A 24,777-nucleotide genomic window follows, 5' to 3' on the forward strand; every position below is an offset into this window, starting at 1 on the left:
ATAATGCTCAACTGTCTTCCGCAAACATCAAGCATTATGGACCATGTTGTTTACTTTACACAAGTGAAAGATAAATACCAGAGAAAGATGTCTACACTAGAGGTTTTAGTTGCCCTAAATGCACATATGTTACCATCATATGCGCATGGGTGACCCATGCACATTCACATGCTGGCCATGTACAATATCTCTGGATGCTTATTCAAATGGATCAAGTCTTTTCTTTGCGTGCGCCACATCCACAGTACTTCCAAATTCCACATTCAAAAGGAAGGCATCGCACACAATGGTGTTCTGAGTTGTACATTATTCAATATTATGATCAATGACATCTTAAGACACAATCAGAGAAGTACAAGGAGTCAAAGCTCTTCTGTATGCAGATGATCTCCTCATCTGGGCTACTAGTAGTAACATTAATGTACTGGAAGAATGCCTCAATAAGGCATTGCTGAATCTTGAAATCTGGGCAACACACAATGCTATGACTGTTAATACCACATAAACTACATTCCAACTGTTCACGCTTTCCACAAAAGCACCGGCAATAAGTCTGTCCTATAAGGGTCAAATATTGGAAGAAAGCAAAATTTGTAAATACTTGAGAGCTACCCTGGAGACGACTCACTTGGAAACCAAATGTCGAACAATGCGTGGGAAAGGCAATGAAAAGGATTTGTCTACTGAAAAGACTCACTGCTGCGAAATGGAGAGCTAATCAGGAAATGTTAATGACAACATATAAAACAAACGTTAGACCAGTCCTAGAATACGAAAGCAAAGTCACAATCACCACCAGCTCCACAACTGCATATAAGATGAACCTTGTCCAGAACACTGCTCTGAGACTAATAACCGGTGCTGCTAAATCCACCCCAGTGGCAGCTATGGAAGCTCAGACACGAATGGAGCCTCCATGTCCTCCATGAAAGAAGTGCACTGCACTTCTGGGAACGTTCAAGAAGAGAGTATAAGCAACAGTGGGACAGTTACCAGCAAGCAACAAGAATGGTCAAAACCCAAATTGTACCACTCACTGCATATAAGAGCCTGTATGAGAAGTACAGCCTGACACATGTAGATGAAGCGCCACTTAAAATCTATCAAGATTCTTTTGACTATCTGCCACAAGCCGAATATAACTTAAAATAGCATCAACTGCAAAAACACACCTCTTATGAAGCAGAATTAAAACAGGCTGTGCTTTAAACCATTCGTGAAGATTATCCAGAATTGGAATGGTTACACATTTATTTTTGATGGTTATCATCAATACCAGAAACAGGAGCTGCGTACTACTGCTACCACTTCCTGGGGCATCTTGCAGTCGGTGCTCCACAAAGCAATTATGACGGAGAGATTGCCACAATTCAAGCAGCCACCACTCAAACTTGAAATCCTTTCCACACGGAAGGCAGTTTTTGCTGTTGATTCGCAAGCAGCCGTCTGGAACTTGCTATGTAACACTATAACTGGCTGCATAAGAACTTTGGAGTGTAGGAAAACCTTAAACAAACTGGGATGTCAAGGCTGGCAGTTGAAATTCCACTGGGTTCCCAGCCATGTTAACATACACGGTAATGAAATGGCAGATAAATTGGCAAAGCTGGGAACCTCTCTGCCTCAGCCAACAAGCACTCCTTCTCTTGACTCAGCCAAAGCGCAAATAAACTCTGCAGTTAATAAATGGATTGGTGAAAGCCGCAAAGAATCAGCGGCAAGCAAGAAGTGGGAGAGCCTTATCACACATGGCTCTATAAGCTACAGTCTCCCTCGAGCAGTCAGTGTTGCTGCATTTAAATTAAAAAACAGAGATGACTATCTGGCCTCACACCTACATCGTATACGAGTTCTGACCTCTCCAGCCACAAAACTATGGATGGAGACCATCTGAGAACCTGCAGAACTTTAGACCACTCGCAGAAGGATGATGAAGGCCCTGTTAATATAGAAGCCGGCCTATACTGGTCAGCACGTCACAAGATGGTTGAACAGCCAAGAGTGGGCGTTGGCTAGTAAGTACATATGTACAAGCTCACATAAAAAATTAACAATTTTTTAATTCCTAGGATATTTTAAAAGATTTTTGTAACCTAAAACAGAACACTAGACAGCTACATCACTTGTACATAAAGGATGCATACCTGAAATCATTACATCTCTGGATTGCTAATGTACGATGAGCTACTAATTATAACCCAGAAAAATGGTAACCTACCTGCCCTCAAACTATCAACGTTCTGTAAAAGACAAGCATTAATCATCTTGACTACAACACATATATTTCAAAAAATAGGTGCACCACCATCACCTAATACTTCAATTTATATAAAACTTCAATACTAGCCATAGTGTGGCATTAAATTCTAAAAACATAATAGTGAATTTTCCATGCGCTAAACAATAGCACTAATACTTTTTTAAATACGCCGAGTCAAAAATGAACTTTATAGCTTTTTTTAATGCAAAAAACTTTCTGGATTTCAGTACAGGATTAAATTTATGCTCTATAACCTAGTATCATGAAGTAACATGTAATTTAGTTTTTAAGTTCAACATACAATATTTATTATTATTAAAATTATGTTAGAGGAAATTATTTTTATTTTTTATGAGGTAATATTTTAGTAAAATACAGTAAACAGTAAATATTGTAAACTTAAAACAGCTGAAATATGTTGTTCAATAATACAGAGTGATTCAAAGAAACGGGAAATTTAAAAAATTAAACGTTAATGAAAAATTTTTTTTAGAAAATGAATTTTATTTCATGTAATTATACAAATGTTGCCATTTTAGGATACATACATTTTAGTTTATTTTTTAAAGATGACATCTTGCAGGTGACCTCCTTTTCTTCGTAAACACTCACGAAGTCTCTTCATTAAATAGTTCATGGTTTGACATAGCATCTCAACTGGAATTTCCGCAATTGCTTCTCAGATCTTTGCCTTCAGTTCTTCCGTTGTAGCAGGTCTACAGTGGAACTTGCTTTTAAGGTGACCCCACAAAAAGTAATCGCAAGCTGAGAGATCAGGCGATCTGGGAGGCCATCTAATGTCACCATTTCGTGAAATGACACATTATCCAAACAATCGGCGTACAGCTGCCATCGATATTCGTGCAGTATGTGACATTGCTCCATCTTGTTGAAACCAAGCTGTGTTAAGAATTGGTGGAAATCTCTTTTGTTGTTCCACAACAAAGGTTTCAAGCATGGCTACGTAACGTGCCGACATCACTGTAATCGCAAGACTGTTGTCATCCTCAAAAAAATTAGGGCCTATAACACCGTAAGATGACATAGCACACCACACGGTCACTTTCTGGCTGTGCAATGGACGCTGGTGTAGCTGCGTAGGATTTTCTTGTGCCCAGTATCTGAAATTTTGCTTGTTAACAAATCCACTGAGGTGGAAATGCGCTTCGTCTGACATCCACAGTTCGTGAACAAACTCTTCGTTATCATTTATCATCTGAAGCATTACATTACAGAATTGTGCTCGCACAACTGCATCGTTCCGTTTCAGTTCTTGGACGATCTGCAACTTGTATGGATGGAATTGCAAGTCCTTCACTAACATTCTTCGAACACTTGAACTGTGCAATTGTAAAGATGCTGAGAGATGACGGATTGACCGATGTGGACTTCGTGTGACAGCATCTTGTAAAGCTTGAGCATTCTGTGGTGTACGGACGGTTCGCTCACGGTCTGGAGGTTTCTTTTTCATTGCCGAACCCGTTTCCTCAAAATTAGATATCCATGTTTTAATTGCATGTGCTGATGGAACACGGTCGTACCGTCCCAGATTAAAATGACGACGAAATTCTCTACGCGCTCCCTCCACACTGTCATTGTTTTTGTAAAAAGCTTTGATAGCAAATGCACATTGCGCACCACTCCAAGGATCCATGACGACTAAATGGCAGGTTAGGTTAGAGAGGCTGGTGCCACTTATCAAGTGGTACCAATCGCCCACGGCTACCAACACAACTTTCAAAATTTCCCGTTTCTTTGAATCACCCTGTACTTTCCAAATATGAACAAAAAAGAAATCTGAGCTGGATGCCATTACTGACTTTGACAAGAGTAAAAAAATTCCTATTAAAATCTACTATGCAAAGATTTTTTAATAGAGCATAAACTGACAAGATTTCAAGCAACTTTACGGTAAGATAATTAAAGATCAAAAAATGAATGAAAATGAATAACAAAAAAAGCCTGCTCACTATGCAATAAATTTATTTTGGAAGAATGTTAAAGAGATAAATAACATTAAAGTTTATCCAACTGACTTTTGAACTAATTGCACATCATATTTTAGCTTAGAACAAACTATAAGTTGTGTTTACAAGAAATTTTACGCAAGATAAAATAATATTAAGATTACACAGACAACAGTATTAAATGGAAAGAGAGTAATTTAAAAATTTTACATGAAAATTCAAAGATAACTAAATAACCCAACTACTTTGAAAAGTTGCCCTAACAATAGTTTAAATGTTATAATTTTGAATTACAATATGCAAAATACAACATAATTTAAAAAAAGCATGGAGTAGTTATGGAAATACTGCTTAATTACAGATGATTACAACTAACGATAGTTTTCATGTAAGAATAAAGTTTCTTCAATATAGAATGTAGTTAAGTAACCTAATTGTCAAATGTCAATAATTCATAACCTAAGAAAATCATAACAACAAACGCTTTTTAAAATAATATACACTCTTTTACAAAACCTACGCTTAAATAATTATAAACAAATAAAAAATGCGCCGATAAACAATTGGTTGCATAATAACAAAAGAGCAAAGTATTCCTTTAATAGTAACATAATCAAGGTAACCTCAAAATTACAGTACTTGCAACTAAAATTTGAAAATGTGCATAATGTATTACTTATATAGAATAACTTAATTTACACTGAAGCTTACGTAAACAAATTACCTCCTAGCATTCTCTTCACCGTTTGGTATCCTTCTGAGTTTTTTCTTCTTAAGAATTTTCACTGCCCTTCTACACAAAGTTTCTGAATCAAGCATTTCTTTTACTTTAGCGTAACTACCTTCACCTAATAGATCCCCCATCACATATTTGCCTATCATTTTACATCTTTTTTTCTTAGTTTGATAAATAATTTCATCGGAGTCAACCTTGTGAAAGAACCCTGTAATATCAATATCTTCATTTTCATCATCGTTTATCCACGTAACAGGTTTAAAATCACCAAAAATTTCGTTCTCGCTAATTTGAATACACAAATCATCAGATTCACACTCGTCTATTGCCATATTATCGTCCATAACTGTTAATTAATCATTTCTGAAATAAAGTAACCTCCAAAACAGAATTGTTACACCCACTTATCTTTCTGCCAGACTTCCAGCCATCATGATTTTATTGTCCCTGTAGGCACCTTTCAGAAATTACTTCACAGAATCATAATTAATATAATCATATTTTGAATATTGAAAAATTGATGACAAAAGATAAAAAAAAAATAATAATAATGAGTAATTTGATGGAGATCATATTAAGTAATTTGTAAAGAAGTTATGTCGTTTTCAATTGTGTTTTATAAGAATCGCGTATTACGAAAGCATACTAGTATTTAGAAATGATAGATTGATTCAATTTTCATAGTTTTGATATTTTTATTAAATATTTAGAAAAGTACTATATAGATATCGTGGACAATAAACAAAAAATTACCTACTATTAAATAAATTTATGATTCTTTAATTAAAAATTATTCTCGTGTATAAATAATCCCATCACATCTTTTGCGAAAGTTACTTAATTTAAGATCAGTAATTACATAGTTGGCATTACGAAATACACTATTAATTAATAACTGCATTAAAAACACTGGTTTTATAGCTTTCAGGTATATGCTCATCTCAATGCACGTTCACTTTGAATGGCAAGGATAGCAGTGTCGTGAAACACACACCGGGTTCGTCTAGCGGTGAGCGCGTCTTCCCAAATCAGCTGATTTGGAAGTCGAGAGTTTCAGCGTTGAAGTCCAAGTAAAGTCAGATATTTTTACACAGATTTGAATACTAGATCGTGGATACCGGTGTTCTTTGGTGGTTGTGTTTCAGTTAACCATACATCTCAGGAATGGTCGAACTGAGACTGTACAAGACTACACTTCATGTACACTCATACATATTAACCTCTGAAGTATTATACCGAAGGCTAAACAGGAAAAAGAAATAAGAAGGATAGCAGTGTCATTGGCAAATGTGGCGACGATGCAACCTTCTAGGGTTGGAAGTTCCGTAGTGAATATTGAATACAGCACGGGACCTAGTTCAGAACTCTGAGGGATATCCGACCTAATGTCGAAGAATCTCGATAACTCATCATTACATCTTGCCTGAGAGAAACGTCTCTCAAAATATTTTCGTAAGACAAAGTAGTAGGGTTGAGAAAATTTAAATTTATAGAGCAAGACGGGCAACCACCTTGTCAAAAGACCTGTTGGATATCTAAGAATGCCACCGAGCAGAATTTTCTTTTCTCCAGACATCCACTGATGACCTTGACGACTTTGTTGGATGGTGGAGTGGCCGTACCTGAACCCAAATTGGTGGAATTACCTCATCCTCATCACCCTCCAAAACTGGTCTAAGCCTGCGAAGTAACAGCTTTTCAAATAATTTATATATGATCGGTAAGTGGCTAATTGGTCTGTAAAAAGAAATCTCTTGTTCAGGCTTCCCTGGTTTTAAGATCATTACACCCTGAGAAGATACCTTTCATTTCACTGGGAAGTAAGACATTTCTGAAGGCATAAACACATAAAACTATCTTGGGGTGAACTTTACCGATGCAGATATCCCTCGGGGCATCTGCATCGGTGGCATTCTGCGGGACCTGAACTGAAAGCTGTGGTGCGCAATCAGTTTGAGGGCGAGAAGATGTCCTCCGTTAAAGCCACTACTGGCTAGGAACGGAGGGGGTGGTGTAGAGACAGGACACGCTACGAGGTGGGATCTTCTCCCCTCGGGGGGGAATCGAGATGGGAAGTAAGACATCCGCAGGACAGCCTTAAAGAGATCCTTAATATACGTGGTACATTTACGGGTAGCATAACAAACTTTTGTGCGTCACTATATCAAAACTAAGAGCTTTTTTCTGTCGCCTTCCCTGGTTGATTAACTTCAGTAACTCCCTTGTCAAGATCGGCTTAATCGGAAAGCTGAATGGCATTGGGCTATCTAAAAAGTTTTTAATATCCTCGTCACTAGAACCCTCTTCATCGTGTTGCAAAGTTTCGCCAAAGTGTGAAGCAAATAGATCGGGTTTCCTTTGTCATTCCTCATCCATTATCCAGTTCGTCTCTGTAGTGCAGGTAGCGTCGTAGCCCCTTCGTGGCCTTCCATAAGATGCATCCATCTCTATTCAGGTTAGAAAGATTTCCGATATAATCCTTGAATGGCAGAAACCCCGAAACTAAGTCCAGGCGTAGATTTTGAACACCGCTCCTTAACATCCTTCCTCTGTTGGTGTATTCTTTCCCTTCCTACCCCTGCAACCAACTTCAGCTAAGTATCGCTTGATAGAGGAAGTGTCCTTTTACTCAAACGTCCTTTCACCTACCGGCTGTAAGTCCGGCATAACAGCTCGGGTCGCCGGTTGTATCTTTTATTTTTCCTTGCTCACTGTAGAGGGGGTACACAATTTCTGGCTTCCCCCACCAGCTTCGGGCCTTTTTAAGTCTTTCCCATCACTCTCCATCAATCACCGGGGTCACCACAGCTTAGGGGATTCAGAATCTCCCTGTTTTATCGCCGGAAAGCACTAAAGAACAGCGACTCCATAAGGGGCTGTCTTTCACATTCTCGCCTCCTCATATTTGCATTAGATCACCCCCAGTAACGTATTTAGAAACTGTCTTAAATTTCTTCGCTCCAGAAAGCATGCATGAAATTAAATTCTCCATACTTATAGGGCTCGTTATGCTTTCACACCTCCTCCTATCAATCTCGGGCACGAAAATATAACATGTTCTGAAGTATCAAGATGTCCACAATAAGGACAGCTTTCATCGTCAGCTCTTCTTATCGCGAGAAGGTAGGTCTTGAAAGACACTATGTCGGGTCAGGAACTGGGTGAACCAGTAATTAAGTTCACCAAATACCCTCCCGACCAATTTCAAGTTGGTAGTACCGTAGAGAATTCTTAACCAGTATCGCAGTTTCCTCATGAGCTTTCCCATCTGGGTTATTTGTTATATAAGACTTGAAGCCTAAGGTAATTCGGGTCTGTAAAGTGCGTCTCTGACACTAGTATTACGTTCAGGGAATTGTTAATTGCCATAGTTTGTAGTTCTTCTCGCCTAGAAAGTGGGTCGTTAATGTTCCATGTAACGATCCGGAGAAACTTTATCATTAAAAAATATCTGAGTATCTGAATAAATAGGTTTATCAGACTTCCTATCTGTTGAACTAGGAAATCTATATTTGAAGAAAGTCTGTCTAACCTGTCTACATTATTCGTCTAGTTACCATACCACATGTTCGGCGGAGGGACTTAGGCTTTGCGCCGACGTTCCCAGGTGTTCCCACATCCCAATGTGGGGAAATCATTATTAACTTGAGACAGGTTGCGCTACGGCTAGCGGAATCGACTCTTGGAGTAAGTTGTGAGTTCTGATTCGTCTTTTGTCTTTATTTTCTGTCTAATATTACTTGGTACACTCTGCAACCTCGATAGTTTGCCGGATCCCTCGGATTGATATAAAGCGTAGGTTGCAGGAGTACTTCTGTCCTTCCTGGAATATTCGGCTGTTCGGTGGCCATCCCCACACTTCATGCAGCGGAAAGGCCTCATTCAATTATTTTTGGTGTACCCGTACTATTGGGACCTCATGCAATGCACAAGGTCTGTTTGTTTCCGTGGTGTTTTGAACGACACGCTGCAATTCGCAATGTATTTTAACTCAAATATACCTTTATTGTTCTTCTGCGACTTTAGGTTCACGAAAAATGTTAATGTTGGCTCTTTGGTTACTCTGTGGCTTGCGTTTGCTATGATCATTACCTAATCATTTCCACTGGGATCGAGTGGTGCATGTTCCTAATCACAACATGAAAGGTTCGTTGATCTTTTCTAGTAAAGGTATGGCCTATTAATCCATGTTCACAAACTATATTTCCAATCTTGTACGCTTCGATACCTTTAGAAATTATTTTAAAGTTTGTAGAAATAGTATTTTAAAGTTTTAGAAATTATTTTTAGCTTGGTTCATAATGCTATTTGATATGGATAATCCTCCAGTGGTCGGATTATGAACTGTAGTTTGTTTTCTCGACATAGGTATGGTTTTCCACTGATAAGAGGTTGGTTGGGATTCCATAACCACACTGTTGTTATCGCTTGAATTTCCAGATAAATTGTTCGCTTTGTCATATCTGATTAATTTTCTATGAGCTGCTCTCCTCGGGTCTCTATTCGACAACGTTAATGGGCCACGCTTTTGTCATGCTACCAGATAACCTCCACAATCAGACGTCCCAACGTCGATCACATCAGCTGGTAAGAATCCATCCTAACCTCAGCTTAGTGAATCGAAGCCTGAATATAATTAAAATACTTAAAATATAACTAATTTATAATCAGACGTCCCAACGTCGATCATATCAGCTGGTAAGAATCCATCCTAACCTCAGCTTAGTGAATCGAAGCCTGAATATAATTAAAATACTTAAAATATAACTAATTTATACCTTTCAAATAGTTGTTAGTTATCTCTTATAAAAACACGAAAATTACTCACAATAATACAGCACAAAGTAACAACACACAATTCTACTTTAAAATCACCTAAAATAAACTCGACTTATTCTATGAATAACAGATTATTCCTATTGCAAACAATTGCTTAATCAAATTCATCATTCATTGGATTCATCTTATACAAGGGTATTCTGCGTTAAATATAAATTATAAGTCTCTCACGAAACTCGTCACTGACTATTAATTTCATTTGGATATCTTAAACACTGATATTCAAAACGAGATATTTAAAAAAAAATTATATCAATTTTGATTCACAATTCCTAAGGGGATAGTTAAATGGGCAAACAGTGCCAAGTCCATAAAAGCTGGAAATTTGAAACCTAGCATGGATGCTCTCCTTAAATCAGTTTCTAAGAAAGTCTTTCCCTAACTCACCCTAAAGGAATAAAAAAAGGGGTTTCATAAAAATTACAGTAAATACTGAAAGACATCATCATAATGATATAAAAGTACAATATGTCATAGTTCAACATCAATGCCTCTTACAAAAGTATTTAAAAAAACTGAATATGTTGGTGACAATTAGAGTGTTAAATAATACGCATGCAATGGGAATAGTACATACACATAAGTCCTGGAACAGTTAAGTAACTGAAAATTTAGAATTTATAAGTGGTTACTGATATAAAAAATCAAATTTTGACATTTAGGGTAAATTTATCCCTTGCTACTACAATAAGTATCCGTTTGGGAGCAACTCATACATTTTTACACTCCATTGAGCAGGTACTTAAATTAAGAGACTTCATTCGGATGAATAATTGCTTATTTCTTGAGCTCATTTTTAACAAACATCTGAGCAACCTTATGAGCTCATACTATCTTTAACACCGATTAGTTATTTAAGTAAGTTTTTCGAACTAAAACATAGCTCTCCACCAAGTGCACCATATCGAAACATTTTACCAGATTAGAAAAGTAGAAGTCAATAAATATAGTTAATTATTTAGAAAATCTGTTAGCTTCAAGGTAGTTTTGATAAATTCTGATAATAGATCACTATTATTTATTGTCAGTGAAAGGGTTTTACGTACTTATTTTTGATTTTTTTTGGTAAGGTTTTCAGCACTGAATTAGCACACTGAATTAAGATTGGTTATCTCAGCTGACTAGTACTTTGAACTACTCGGGTTAGCTTGATTCTAGGATAAGGATTTTGAAGTGGAGAGGCGTTATTTTTAGTTTTTTTCGGTAATTGAGACTATCTCATATTTTTATTAGTACAGAATGTTTTAATCTTTTTTCGTTCGAAAGGTATGTAAAAAGGTTCCTGCAAATTGTAAGCTACTTATGGAATATTTACATTGTAATGAAGGTGGTATCATTCATATATGTTAGAGTTTAAAAGTTGATTTTTTATCCGTTTCACGGCATTACATATTATATTTTGGTTACTTAAGTATACCAAAGAACGTGTAGTATATGAACACTTTTAATACAAATTTCTTAGGTTCATTGCTGATAAATAGAATTTTTAAATACATTTACAAGCTGATGAAGTAGCATATCTCTAACGTACATAAATGACAGTTGACTAAGTATACAATAGCCTAGACCAAATATACTGAAGACAGAAGTATAAGTTGATGTCTGTACAATGTTCCTTTTTTAAATATTAGACTGATTCAAGGACTGTAGCTTAATGTTACGGATATATTTGATGGTTGATTTGCAATCCCAATTTATGTTAAGTAATAGTTATTAATATTCTTGATCATTTTTATATAACTGAGCTTAGATATCCGCATTTTATTTTTTAATCTGGTTAAACATGGAAGTCCTCAAATTTTACGTGACAGAATGCTAAATTATATTATCTCAGTTTTTCTAAACTTTCAAATTTTGATAGTCTGATGAATGAAGGGGTCATTTTAAGAAAATGCCTGCCAATCTTTAAAAATTTTATGTCATAGATTTAATGAAGACACATTTTACTTGCACCTTTATTTAACATGACAGAACAAAATTTTTTTTCATGCTGATTTAGCAAAAATCTGTACACAAGAAACATCCTTTTACTGTTCTGGAGCCCATTACAAATTATTGTCTCTCCAAATTGCGTTGTATAAATTTCCATCTTTGTTTTTGCATCTTCACATTAACTCACAGAAATATGAATCCATTAGGTCTCTAGATGCCATATTCCTTCCTATTCTTCATTTAGCAGATGCTCACAATGATTTTATGTATTGGATGTGCACCAGAGACTGAATCAACAAATCTTTCACTGTAATTAACTGTTAGGTGTTTAAACTGCATTTTTGGCAAGTCATGGATACAGTTATATAGGCCTTCCATAGGTTAGATATTATTGACATTAAAAATTGTTTCCGTAATAAAATGTTTCCCTTAGATAAAATTGTTTCCTTAATGCAAGAAAATATGGTTGCTGCAGTTCTGTTGGGTACTGTGTACAGAAAATTCAACGGTATATCCTGGAGCACCAGTCTTAACCAGGTTTTGTAACATACTGTTAGATCAAACTTCCTGGAAAAACTTTTCCAGTCAGTTATAATATGCACAGTCATTTTTAGTTCCTTAACACAAAAATTTATAGTTGCATATTCTTCTGCCTGTGAATAAATGAATAATATTTGGGTGTCTTACCATATTTTTGAGTTTTCCAACCATGTACCTTTTCGTAATCTTATACCCATTTGACAGGTTTTGCTCATTACAAGGAACGGTACTTATGTATTAACGCCACAGCAGCTACAAAGTAGTCAATCGGATTTCGGTGGAAAATGGGCCGATATAGAGTTTAACATAGATTCAAAACAGTGTCTTTATTAATTTTAATAAATATTTTTATTTATTTTATAAATATAATTTAACCAAACTTAACCTACGCTCGCTTCGCTCGCTAACCTTGACTAATTGACACCGTAATTTTTTGAGTGTTTATTTAATGAATTCAGTAATTATTGCAATTATTTATTATTTAAATAACAATTATATAATAATATATTCAATAAAATAACAATTGCAATAATTACTGAATTTATTAAATAAATACTCAAAAGATTACGGTGTTAATTAGTCAAGGTTAGCGAGCGTAGCTTAAGTTTGGTTAAATTATATTTATAAAATAAATAAATATAAATAACCATTTCTTAAAATTAATAAAGAGATTCAATAAAATAAATACTCAATTTTAAATAAAGCTGTAGCTGCGGTGGTGTTAATATGTAAGTACCCAAGGAACCTAAATAAAGGTTACAAGAATTACAAGGTTCTGTGTAATCCTGTCTGTGGTAGGATTACAAATTTATAAAAATTAACAAACTTTCAGGCTGTTAAATGTATCCAAACTTTCGGTTATTATATAGACTCTGCATCAAACTAATCATACAAACAAATTAAAATAGTATCATAATACCACTTTTGCTGCATTTATTGATATAATGCCCATTGTGTTGCAGAATTTTAACAAACTAATTTATTGAGTAATGATGATGAAAAAAAAAAACATAAAAATTATGCTGTCAAAATTTACCTAAGTGTTAAGAAAGTAATTTACAAACCAAATAAAAGCCAACATTTAAACTAATTTCTAAAATTTACTTCATTTTGTTGTGTAGATTTTCAGTTGTTTTATTCCTTAAAAGGATATTTTTATCCCTTCTGGCTTTCAGAGGAGGTATTTGCATTAAAATATTTTCCCCTTTGTTTCCTTGTACCTCTAGGTGATAATCAATTTAAATGTGTGTTTTACTGCATAATTTTTGATTTCCATGTGGAAGATTTTTTTTAGATATTGAATTTCCTCTAGGGAAATAAATATACTCCAGGAATTCCCATTAATAGAAATCTTATTCTCTTCTTAATCTTCTTTCACAATAATACCGAACGTGATAGTAAGTAGTGCACATAACAATAAAACAAAACATTGTACAAAGCATCATTTGGGGCCATTCATCATTATTTTTGTAGCTGCATTTTCTCACTACAAACAACCCAAGTCTTGTTCTGTTCTCTTGTTCCTGGTCAATAGCCGTTTCATAGAATCTACTTTACGTACTATGTCAGTGTGTTTAAAATAGTGTGCAGTGATTAATTTTTTAATATCTGAAAAAAGCCAGCAGTGAATTGCATAACTTTTTCCGCCATACCAGTCAAATTATGCAATTTATTGCCCATCACTAAAATTGATTCTAAGTAAAATCAAAATTTAAAAAAAAATTATTTTTTTTTTAATTTGGGAGTTTTCAAGGAGGGGTATTAAGTTATTTTAGTGAGTTTGTTGTTTAACAGAATACATTTTGAGCATTAAAAATTTGAAATAAAAAACTTTTGGCCAAATTTTTTTTCAAGAAATACTAGAGTAAAGGCTATCAAAAAATTTAAGATTTTTACATTTTAAATGTAGTGGTTAACTTGCGAAATGGATTTAAATTTAAAATAAATAGAAATTTTTTTTTAAAGTTTAAAGAATTAATTTTTGTTACAGATATTGGCATGGGATGACCAAAAAACTTTTATACTGGTTTGAAAGCCTGTTTAGTTTGAAAATTTATAGGTGCGAAAAACTTCCATTAACTCTTTTTATGAAGCAAGATACAGCTAAAAAAGAAAATTATATAGTTATTTTTTGGGAAGGGGTAAATATTAAATAAATAGTTTTTGGTAATTTGTGATCTTGATAAAAAAAACTTCTATTTTTGTAAGAATTTGTTGCTTAAGTGCACTTTCAGTAAAAATTTGGGATTTTAATTTGCCCAAAACACTTCTACCCCTTTTTCTAATTTAAAAAAAAAAATTAATACATTCTTTCCTTCCTGAAGGTAGAACCTTCAACCATCTTTGAAGAAAATCGGGTAATGGAATCCAGAGTTATAAGACCAATTAAAAGCCAACATACATACACACAAATGTCTGCCTAAGAAAAATAGATTTTTTTGAACTTGGGAGCACTGGAATAAAAACTCTTGTAGATTATTTATAATCTATTTAAATCTATTTTTTTGTTAAATAAAAAAAAAAATTCCTTAAGGCATAAACCTTAAAAAAGGACCAATTTTTTTACAGTTCTCTATTATTACCCATTATGGTCGTAGTTGCTACAGCAGTATATATTGCTATAGATGGGAAAGTAAAAATAAATTTAGTAAAATCATAATTCATGATGATAATTTATTGATCAAAGTCTTATGAATGGGTGGGATGTAACTGTGTAAAAAACTTCTTTTGATTTCTGGGATGCTAAATGTATGTTCACAATTGAATAACTGGAAACTGGGACAACTGTGAATTTACATTTGCACTGAGGTGTTAAAATACTTGAGAAGGTGTGTGTGTATGTGTGCACACATGCACACATGTGAGTGGTGTTGTGTTTTGTATGTGACATGTTTGAAAATCCACTGAATATAATCTTGCAACAAGATATTCCTCAGCCACACATATCACATGCTGCTGCTGAGAATCTTGTGCAGTTGTTATTAAATCTATACCACTCACCAGGCCTGGTGTCCTGTGTTTTTCTCTTCCTCCCAGTTGTAATGAGGGACTTTAAGGGCATTCATTTTATTACAAATGATAATGTGAGATCAAAGTTTAAAGAAAAATTGCTACAATTATTCATTTTGCATGATAAAGTGGTACACATTACATTGAAGTCTGTAGTTGTAAATGATGTCTATATTGCAAAGTAAAGGAAAGCTCTTGTAACCAATGAAATGTAAAAATCTTGTTTTTTTTTTAATTTTATTTAAATACTTCTGTTTTACAAATTATTAATGAATGTGCATTATTTTTCAGCTGCCCCTTCTAGTTTAGTTTTTCTTCGTGTATTTTTGTAATTAATCTGATGCAGAGTTTTATAAATATAAATATAAATATATATATAATTATTATTATTTCATGCCTTTTTTGAAAAAAAAAAAATTCCTCTACTGTAACTGATTTTAAATTTCTACCTTTAATATTTTAAAAGAATAAAGATGTTGAAGTAACCAGTAAATGAAGAAAACATTTTTGTTCTCAGTGAGATGAAACATGTTTGTGTAGTTTATGGTTTTTGTTTGTACAGAAGCTAAAAAGGATGTGGCATCTCATAATTTATTTGACTTTATTGGCTCTGTCCTCAGCTGAACAAGTTTATACTACAAAAGTATTCATAATGCCTGTTGAACCACGACTGTTTGATTGGACCAGAGATGGTAAGTCAGTTGATTTCTTCAGCACCTTTTTTTTTTCATTTTTACTGTTAATGAATGAATCTACTTCAGTGATCTTGAATAGTAGTTTTTATGCTTGTGAAAGATTACTCAATCTATTTATTTTGCATGTATAATTATGTTATGTAGAAGAAAGTTGGGATTTGACTAGTTCATGTATCAAATAATATTAAAACATATTTAGTAGCATCTGACTTGTCTGTTAGTTTTTACATAGGAATGTGGGTTTACCAGGTTTGATTGAGAGATTATGTTTGTGAATTAATACATTATGTTAATACAGATTTAAGTTCTCTAATTAAATTAGTCAATACTAGATATTTCAGTTTCACATAATATATCTTATAAAACCCCAGTTTCATAAATTTCTTTGTTTTTTTCTTTGTGTCACTTTGAATGTATGACTAAACTGGTAATATCATATATCGGACATCCAGGGTTATGTCGAATATTGTAATCTAGTATCTTTTTTCATGCAAAAAAGGGTAAGGTAAGAAATTGGAAAAATTATCTTGAATTAAATGTTGAAAATGAAACATGAAATATGTGTAATATGTCAATGAATTTTATTGCTCAGAAAGCACATCCTTCAAGGAAATTAAAAGCTTTTTAAATTAGTATAAAATAGAATCGATATAAACACATACAGTATAGGTAATTTTGGCACTTATTAAAAATAAACTTTTTAGAGGAAGTAGAAACTGATTTGTAAAATAATTTAAACATTTACCCAATTCTACTGAACAAAATATTCTACCAAATTTGTTTTTTTAAATGTCAAGTTTTGTTATGTTTTAATACTGAGAAAACTTTTTGGGTCTTTTCTGTTAAGCGCTCTGCACCCTGTTTTTTTTATTTTTATTTTGTGCAAATTTGTATAAAATTATGATTTAATATTGTTTTAATTATCATATTAAATGACAAAATAATGTCGTAGATAAAACATTTGTAAAACTGTTACCTGTGTATCCTGTATGGCTTATAGGTAAGATAGTGGTGATCTAATCCGTGCACAGATTAGATCACTAATCACGGATTAGATTAACAATGTGGACATTGATCTAATCCGTGATCTCATTTGTACACAATGTTAATAACCTGTTCTGTATACAAAAATTAATGTACCTGCATAATAATGTTCTGTTATTTAAAGTATTGTTTAGGTTAGTACTTATTTAAGTGTGTAGATTATGGTAAATGAATGAGTTAAGTGTGTAGCATAGTTTTTTAAAAGTACTTTATAGGCTATTTTTCTTTGAATAGCAAGTCAACTTTTGAATGACCTAATTACAAAATGGTAAGTGAAAGTTTTAATTTTGTTAATATTCTACTATTATATGATTTTCTTTGTGAAGTTAAGATGATTTTTCATTTGTTGCTGTGTAACAGTTGTAAAATCATTGTTGTTGGTGACATGATTATATGAGCTAAAAGTTGTCCTGCTTTACTTCACACTCAATGTCTTTGGAAAAGTGCAAATCTTGTGTTTGGATGGCTGTAGGTTCCAAACTCAGCAGATATGTGAAAAAACAACAATTCATAAATAATGCATAAAAAAAGGTGGGGATACATAAGACCCAAATTTAATCATTTCAAGAAAATAAAATGATGACTAGAAAATATATTGTTGCTTTATTTATATTTTTTTATCCATAGTTATACGCTTGAAGTCATCAGACCCTTGACTGTTGTAGTTTATTGTTTTGAAATATAGATACTCTTTATAAAATTTAATTTTATGTATACATTATCTATCTTTATTATAATTTTTTTTTTACTGAGAATGAAAATTGTTTTAGGTCCAAGAAATCAATTCTCATTCCATCCTTCATTGCTTGATGCACCAGACCTACCGTCATGGATGTATTACAGATATAGTGATCGACATGGTGCTGGCTTCCTATATGGAGTTCCTCCTTCTAAACAGAAGGATTTTCAGGTTATTTTATATTTATTTCATTTGTTATAAATATTTTATTTAATATCTCCTGTAAAACATAACCTTTTAATAAATAATTAAGGTAACTTTGGTATGTCACATTAAAACTAATTATAGGCATATCTCTTGTTATTTAGATGTGGTAATGATTGATTGTTTGGTAATTATATCATTTAAATTACCAAGATTAAAGAAGCGGCATGGTGTTAAAGTACAAAGGGGAATATACGTATTTCTTTCTGAGTTTTTCTCCAAGTTTTCACCTGGTTCTGCTTGATTGTTGATTCATACATGAACAGTCTTTCTGCAGCACTGCCTTCTCACCCCATCCAAAACAATACACCTTTCTATACCCCCTTTTTCAACCTCCTCAGATTAGTAATGTATTTAACCTAAAACATATATTGAGTCTTTTTGTTTATCCATCAAAATTAAATTTTATTCAATAATATGTTAAAACATTTTCATGTTGGTGTAAAACTAATTCGTCTGATTATGTTCATTTAACAAATGTACATACAACTTTTCCATCTGTTTGTAACTTAATATAATTTTGTTATTGTATTTTTTATCAAATTGTTTGATCTTGGTATTTATCCATGTATCTGGCATTAAAAATGTGGAATAAAATCAAGATTGTGAAAATAATACTTTACATAATTACAATGAATAAATCGTTTTTTTCTCAAGTAAAATTAATTTAATTTGGTTTATCATATTACCTTAAATAACTTCTGTTGCATTTTTAATTGTGGTAACTATTTTTTTTTTTTTTTTTAATTTTAGGTTGAAATAATTGGTTTAAATCGACAAAACTATGAAACTAAACGTCATGTTGTTAATATGAATGTTATTGAAAAATCTGGTACGTCTTTAAATTCATTAATTATCTTAATAGAAATAAATCTGATCTGTAAGTGCATTAATTTATTTTTAATTAATTGTAAAAAATCTAGTTAATAATGTTTATTATAAAAAAAAGTTCATAAAAGTAAGATGAACAAGGTTTGTCCAAAAATATTATATTTTATAGAATATTCTGTGTCCAATTAAAATTTTGTGAATCCATTCAGTTTTAGTATTGATTAATTAATTTTAATTTTTTTTTTTATAGATATTGCCCGAAATGAAGTTCATATGAAAATAGATAATCTAAATTTGGAGGATATGTTTGATATAAAAAGCTTGATTAAAATCATGGATGTGTTTCGTGTACAGTTATGGCCTGACAGTGCTGAAGATTTATACGTTACATTTTTAGCATCTGCTATTCAACTTGGTGCCAGGCTACCTTTAACTCCTAATGAGGGGGAAGGGTAAGATTCTTTTCGATTTCTAATTCTATTTATTTTTTTTTAAAACTTTGTTATTTATTCTTTAATTTTTATTGTCTTAAGTTTTTTACCTGGTGACCTGGTCTATATTGAATTTTATACTATAGTTTGAGTAATGAAAGAGAAAATTGTTTTTGAAGTTTAATATCTTAGAAATCAATTGAAAAAAAAAATTAAGGTTTATGTGGTATTAAAACTTATTCTTTTCTACATTAATGTTATGCATTTCAGTTTATTTTAAGAAAATCTGTTGGAATTATTGAAAATGTTACTTAAAATTTCTGCATTTTGCTGTTTTCAGTAACATTTCAACATTCCATAACTTTGTTACCAGATAATCTAAAATAATTACTATTATATTACTGGAAATTTCCCAGTGTTTAGTTTCAATAGGGTAGATTTTTCTGTTTTTTAAAAAGTTTACATTCTCAGCAATCTTGCCTCATATAAATGTAGAATACAATACAGAATATTTATTTATTTATATATATTTTGCTGTGTATCACTATTAAGTGACTGTTCTTTTCTAACAAATGATTAATATTCCCAGCAGTTTGATTGAAATTCTTACGTTAGAGATACATTTACTTTTATTTAACAGAACTATGTTTGTTGAATATAGATAGCTGTTTTATGTGTTTTCTTGCACTTTCAGTGTTTGATATGTGATTTCCTTGTAATCTGAGTTCAGATGGATATCAGTATACATGTTGTAAAAGGAGTTATGTTATGTTGATGAATTATCATCACAGGTTGAAGTTGAGAGAGCAGCTGTTGAGAGGAACAGAGTTAGATGGTGAGCAGTCAAGATGCAGTTTTGAAACTGGTGTTGTAATTAGGTGCATTTGTATTGTACGACCATGCTTGTAAGACTTTTATGTCAGTATAATTTTTTTGGTTTCAGGGTAGTTTTACGTTTAGGGAGCAGTGCCGATTTTTCTCATGTATTACTTGATTTGCAAGAAGAAGTACGTCCACTTAGGAAAATGTATTCCTGCCGTGGTTTTAAGCGCACAACTGTTGAGCGTATTTTACGTAAAGATGGCTTTACTTTGGATTGGTGTGCATTTCGATTGGTAATATATATTTATAATATTTCATCTCTTTTTGTCAAATAATACCATGTTTGTAGATTAATCTAAATGGTAGGCAGATTGTCATTGATAAGTATACTATTTAAACTAATGGATACACAACACACACATTTCCATTCAGATTACGAAATAAATAAATGTACCCAAATTAGGTTTATCTCAACTAATATATTCAGTCTTTATCTTAAAGACCATTCTAAATTTTTTTACCATTGCACTGTCATTTTTCTAAAAAAAATATTTTAATGTTTTTAACTTACAGTAAATGTGTTAAATTTGGAAAGGCCATGACCTTGCTGTCTGTGTGTGTGTGTGTGTGTGCACATGTGCATGTATGGAATGGAACGGAATGCAAGGATAGCAGGAGACTTTATTATCTCCCTACTAATCGCAGAACCTGGATGAATGTCCCTTGCTGCTGTGTCTTTTGTTTATTGGGTGGGTCATTATTTAGTAGTGGTTACAGTTATTTTGTTTTATTGATGGACAGAATTGTTATTTTCATTCTGATCCTATAGACACCTGTGAGTGAAAAATTGTTGTCCAAGGCTTATTGTAGCCCACTGGGCTGGTGTAGTGGTTAACTGATACTTGCAAATCAGCCTATTTCGAAATCGTGAGTTGTTAGGTTCAAATCCTAGTAAAGGCAGTTACTTTTATATGGATTTGAATCAAGATCATGGATACTGTTGTTCTTTAGCGGTTGGTTTTAATTAACCACACATCTCAGGAATGGTTGACCTGAGACTGTACAAGACTACACTTCATTTATATTCATACATATCATCCCCATTCATCCTCTGAAGTAATACCTTACATTGGTTCCAGATGCTAAACAAAAAAAAAGGGGCTGATCTTGGGAGACTAAGTGCATATGAGCTTCATTCTCCCAGCATGATTCCGCTTCATTCTGTTCCATAAAGTCCTTTCGGTGCTAGTGCCTTTCGGCATAACAGGAATATGTCTTTTGGGGGCCGTAGTGTTTGGAGGAAGCTCCCCTCACCGGAGGGAATTGCATGTGCTGGGTGGGACATAATTGTAAGTATTAAGAAAAGGATGGTGGGTGTTTGGTGAGGTGAAATTTCTTCCCTCGGGTTGTCTTTGCTGCTGCGTCTCGGCTGGGCCGGATTCCAATTTGTTTTGGTGGGCCGATTTTCATTTTTCTTTCTTCTTTTCTTCTGCAACTTGCCTTTCTGTAAATCGGTTGTAAATAATTTACATACCATAAAACTTGAATAGTCCTGTGGCTCGGAAAGGGCAACACAAGGGAAAGTGGAGGCCTCTTTTCTCTGTTATCGGGCGGCTGCTGGACTTTATCTACTCTACAATCTTTGCTGTCCTTGGAGAAATGGTGGGTGGGGGGGGGGGGTGGCGACCGGAACGTCACTAGGCAGGTGTCTTCCCCTACGGGGTTGGGATGTCCTTTGGCGATCTCCTATTTAAGCCCATCAGGGCTAGGAATGGGGGGCTGGAAGCATCACAAGGCTTGGGGTGTCTTCCCCAACAGAGTTGGGATGACCTTTGGCGATTTCTTCTTCTTTTTACTATAGGAAATAGGATGGTTGGGTGCCTTACAATTTTTGTATCAAAATTTCATGTTCGCAAGTGTTGGGTTGGTGGGGGCGGCGATTACATCATTTTATTTGTTTCAGAAGTAAGATGCTCAAACGAACATTTCTTTTCAGGAAAAATTTTAATTTTAAAATCATCCAGAGACAGTGTGTCCAGGCAGGATTTAAGGGGACCGTGAGTTGATCTGGATCACCTGTAACAAACCTGAAACGGATAGAAACAAGAAAGCATGTCCTTACATTACAGGGGAAATTTATATATTGTATAATACAACATGATGACAAACCTGGTATGCAAACCTCCATTGTGAAAGAACGCAGGGTCATGTTTCAAGCTACATATGTACTGGGATTTCATAAAAATTTAGTTTATAAATTTATTGGGGATTTATGTGTTATATGATAACAAATGATGATAACCTCTTATGCATACCTCAAGAGTGAAAGAACGTTGTGTCATGTTTCTTCCTTTTTAATGATGGAAAATCGCACTTTTGGTGAACAAGTCGAACTGCAGCAGCATTTCAACGACAAAAGTGTGCCCACACTTGACAAGCAAAGTATCACAAGATCAAAAAAACCCATATATGGGTTCATATGTGTTGTCATCATGTACAAATGATGAATCACACGCAAAATGATGAATCTCACAAATGATGAGAATGACAATCCCGCACGCAAAAATAAAAATGCGCACAAACATCTCTTGTAATGATCCTTTTAATGGCTGCAATGTATTTTGGGGGTTCCCTCTTAGATCACCCAATGTAGAGGCTCCTGGCCTGGTTTATCATTATTCACCCCTCGTCCTACCTTTTCACGGTGTCTCATCTAATGGTGTAAGACCTTTTCCTAACACTCTGCAGTGTAGGGTCCTCTCGGCAGATATCCCTGAGATGGCAGTGCTTGAACACAGCCGCACTCCCGAATAGTCTACATGCCAGTGCAACACTCACCTCCAACATGGTTTTTATGCCGTCATACCGAAGTGTGGTGTTTCTGAGAAACCATGGTGCTCCAAAAATGGGTGACCTGGTGACCTTTGCCCTCTGGGTTACATTTTTCACATACTCCCCTAAGGTAAGCTGTTTATCCAGGACCAGTCCCATATGCTTAACTTTTGTCCCAAAGGGGATTTTCCCCCTGAGATTTCCAATTGTCTGGCTGGAGCGCATAGCTTGTATGTGAAAAATGGCAAAAGAACTGCCCCCTGGGGAACTCTGGCAGTTATCACCTTTGTAGGTGATACGGATCCCCTCATGCATACTATGAACTATCTCCCCAGTAGGTAAGACCTTAGTAGCTTGACATGACAGTCAGGGACCATCGTGTGAGCAAGGTTTTATAGTAGGCTAAACTTTATGGATGGCTTTAGCCTCATCCAGGTAAACAGTCGTGGTCACTGCTTTCCTGTTCAGAACTCTGACACGGCTGTTCACCAAACTAGTTGAAGGGTCATCGAGTGGCCCTCTCTGAACCCAGACTGCTCAGGCTGAACCTCCGGCCCCAAGCATTGCCGAAGTTGTTTGAGGAAATGTTTTGAACAATTTCAACAATACAAGTAGTAAAGAGATCGGCCTGTAATTCTGGGAAAAAAGTAGACTTTTCCTGGGTTTGGGCAAACATACCACCTTCTCCATTTTCCAGCAATCTGGAAAATACCCTATGTACAAAATTGACTTAATAGGATGGCTATGGTTGCTATAACAGTGGGAGGAATATTTCAGTGTGCTCAGGCCTTGATCTCATCTATCCCTAGGGTTTTATCGGGGCTTGTGGCCTTGATAGTCATGGTCACTTCTGCTTCAGTTATGCAGTCTATTTCGTGGGGTCATCCTCTACCTGGGCGAAGTAGTTCGAGAGGAAAGACTCCACTTTGATTGCATGGTTGTTGTTCAGGCCGGGAGGGTTTGGGGTGAACTGGTCCTCCAGTGTGTTCGCAAAAACCTTCGCCTGGTTCAACTCTTAGTAGGCCAAGAAACTTTGTGAAACAACTCGGAGATGTGAGGTGGGAGATCATTATGAAGTGGCCATGAGGAATTCTCCGATGCCTCTTTTCAGAAAGCTATGGCTATTGCATTTACATATGAATTGTATACGCCAATCATACAACTTTTAATTTTGTTCTAGATCAAACTTAACACCCTTAAAACAAATTACACGACCAAGACTTCAACTTTGTGGTTGTTTACTACTTAGTCGTTTATTTTTAAAGGTATTTACTGCCTTAAACATGCATTTTGATGAGATATACGTATACAGAGATTCTACACACTTTAATTTGCACGTTTAGTTTCAGTTTTAGATTTTTTCATAATGCTAAATCAATTAAAATAGAACGAATCATTGGTTTCCTTACTATAAAGGGATTAAATCATACTCAACTTTTTTATTCAACACTCGCAACACTTGCATTTTAGTAACGAAATAAATAATCTTAAAAACAAACTATTTCTAATCATAGCAAACGTATATCACTTGATCCATTTCTGGATAATTTAGGCTTACTTCGTGTAGGAGGCAGATTACAATACTCTGTATTACATTACCATGTTAAACATTTTTACATCTAAATGCAAATATTACAAAACTGATTATTAGTGCTGAGCATTTGCATCTTTTGCGGGTGTTCAATTAACACATCATTCTTACATCAGAAATATTGGATTATAAATAGTAAGAGGATTATTTCTTCTAACATTTGTAAATGCATGATATGCTATTGATATAATGCAGACAGGCAGGTATAACAGCTTGTCAGATACCATCTTCCCGACCATTATTCCATTCCCGTTATTCCTTCCTGACAATTCCCTACATGTGAAGTAGACTACGGCGGTCCAATT

At 34.3% G+C, this 24,777-nt stretch overlaps 2 protein-coding genes across 3 annotated transcripts in view; one reads left to right on the forward strand and one right to left on the reverse strand.

Annotated features, from left to right (window-relative positions):
* The window catches only part of Lkb1 (Lkb1/serine/threonine kinase 11), a 40,718-nt gene extending 35,363 nt beyond the window's left edge, over window positions 1–5,355 (reverse strand). The window contains exon 1 of the mRNA XM_075362047.1: window positions 4,952–5,355. Coding sequence (XP_075218162.1) covers window positions 4,952–5,307 — 356 coding nt within the window. The 5' untranslated portion in view covers window positions 5,308–5,355. The remainder of the gene's footprint in view (window positions 1–4,951) is intronic.
* A 5,567-nt stretch (window positions 5,356–10,922) lies between these two features.
* The window catches only part of Scgalpha (sarcoglycan alpha), a 39,662-nt gene continuing 25,807 nt past the window's right edge, over window positions 10,923–24,777 (forward strand). For both annotated transcript variants that reach the window (XM_075364303.1, XM_075364304.1), the window contains exons 1-6: window positions 10,923–11,068; window positions 15,846–15,975; window positions 17,793–17,932; window positions 18,719–18,797; window positions 19,047–19,248; window positions 20,171–20,342. In XM_075364303.1, the coding sequence (XP_075220418.1) occupies window positions 15,858–15,975; window positions 17,793–17,932; window positions 18,719–18,797; window positions 19,047–19,248; window positions 20,171–20,342 (711 nt within the window). In that variant the 5' untranslated portion in view covers window positions 10,923–11,068; window positions 15,846–15,857. The remainder of the gene's footprint in view (window positions 11,069–15,845; window positions 15,976–17,792; window positions 17,933–18,718; window positions 18,798–19,046; window positions 19,249–20,170; window positions 20,343–24,777) is intronic.

Source organism: Lycorma delicatula, chromosome 4 (genome assembly GCF_047948215.1).
Source record: "Lycorma delicatula isolate Av1 chromosome 4, ASM4794821v1, whole genome shotgun sequence".
Classification (NCBI taxonomy): Eukaryota; Metazoa; Arthropoda; class Insecta; order Hemiptera; family Fulgoridae; genus Lycorma; species Lycorma delicatula.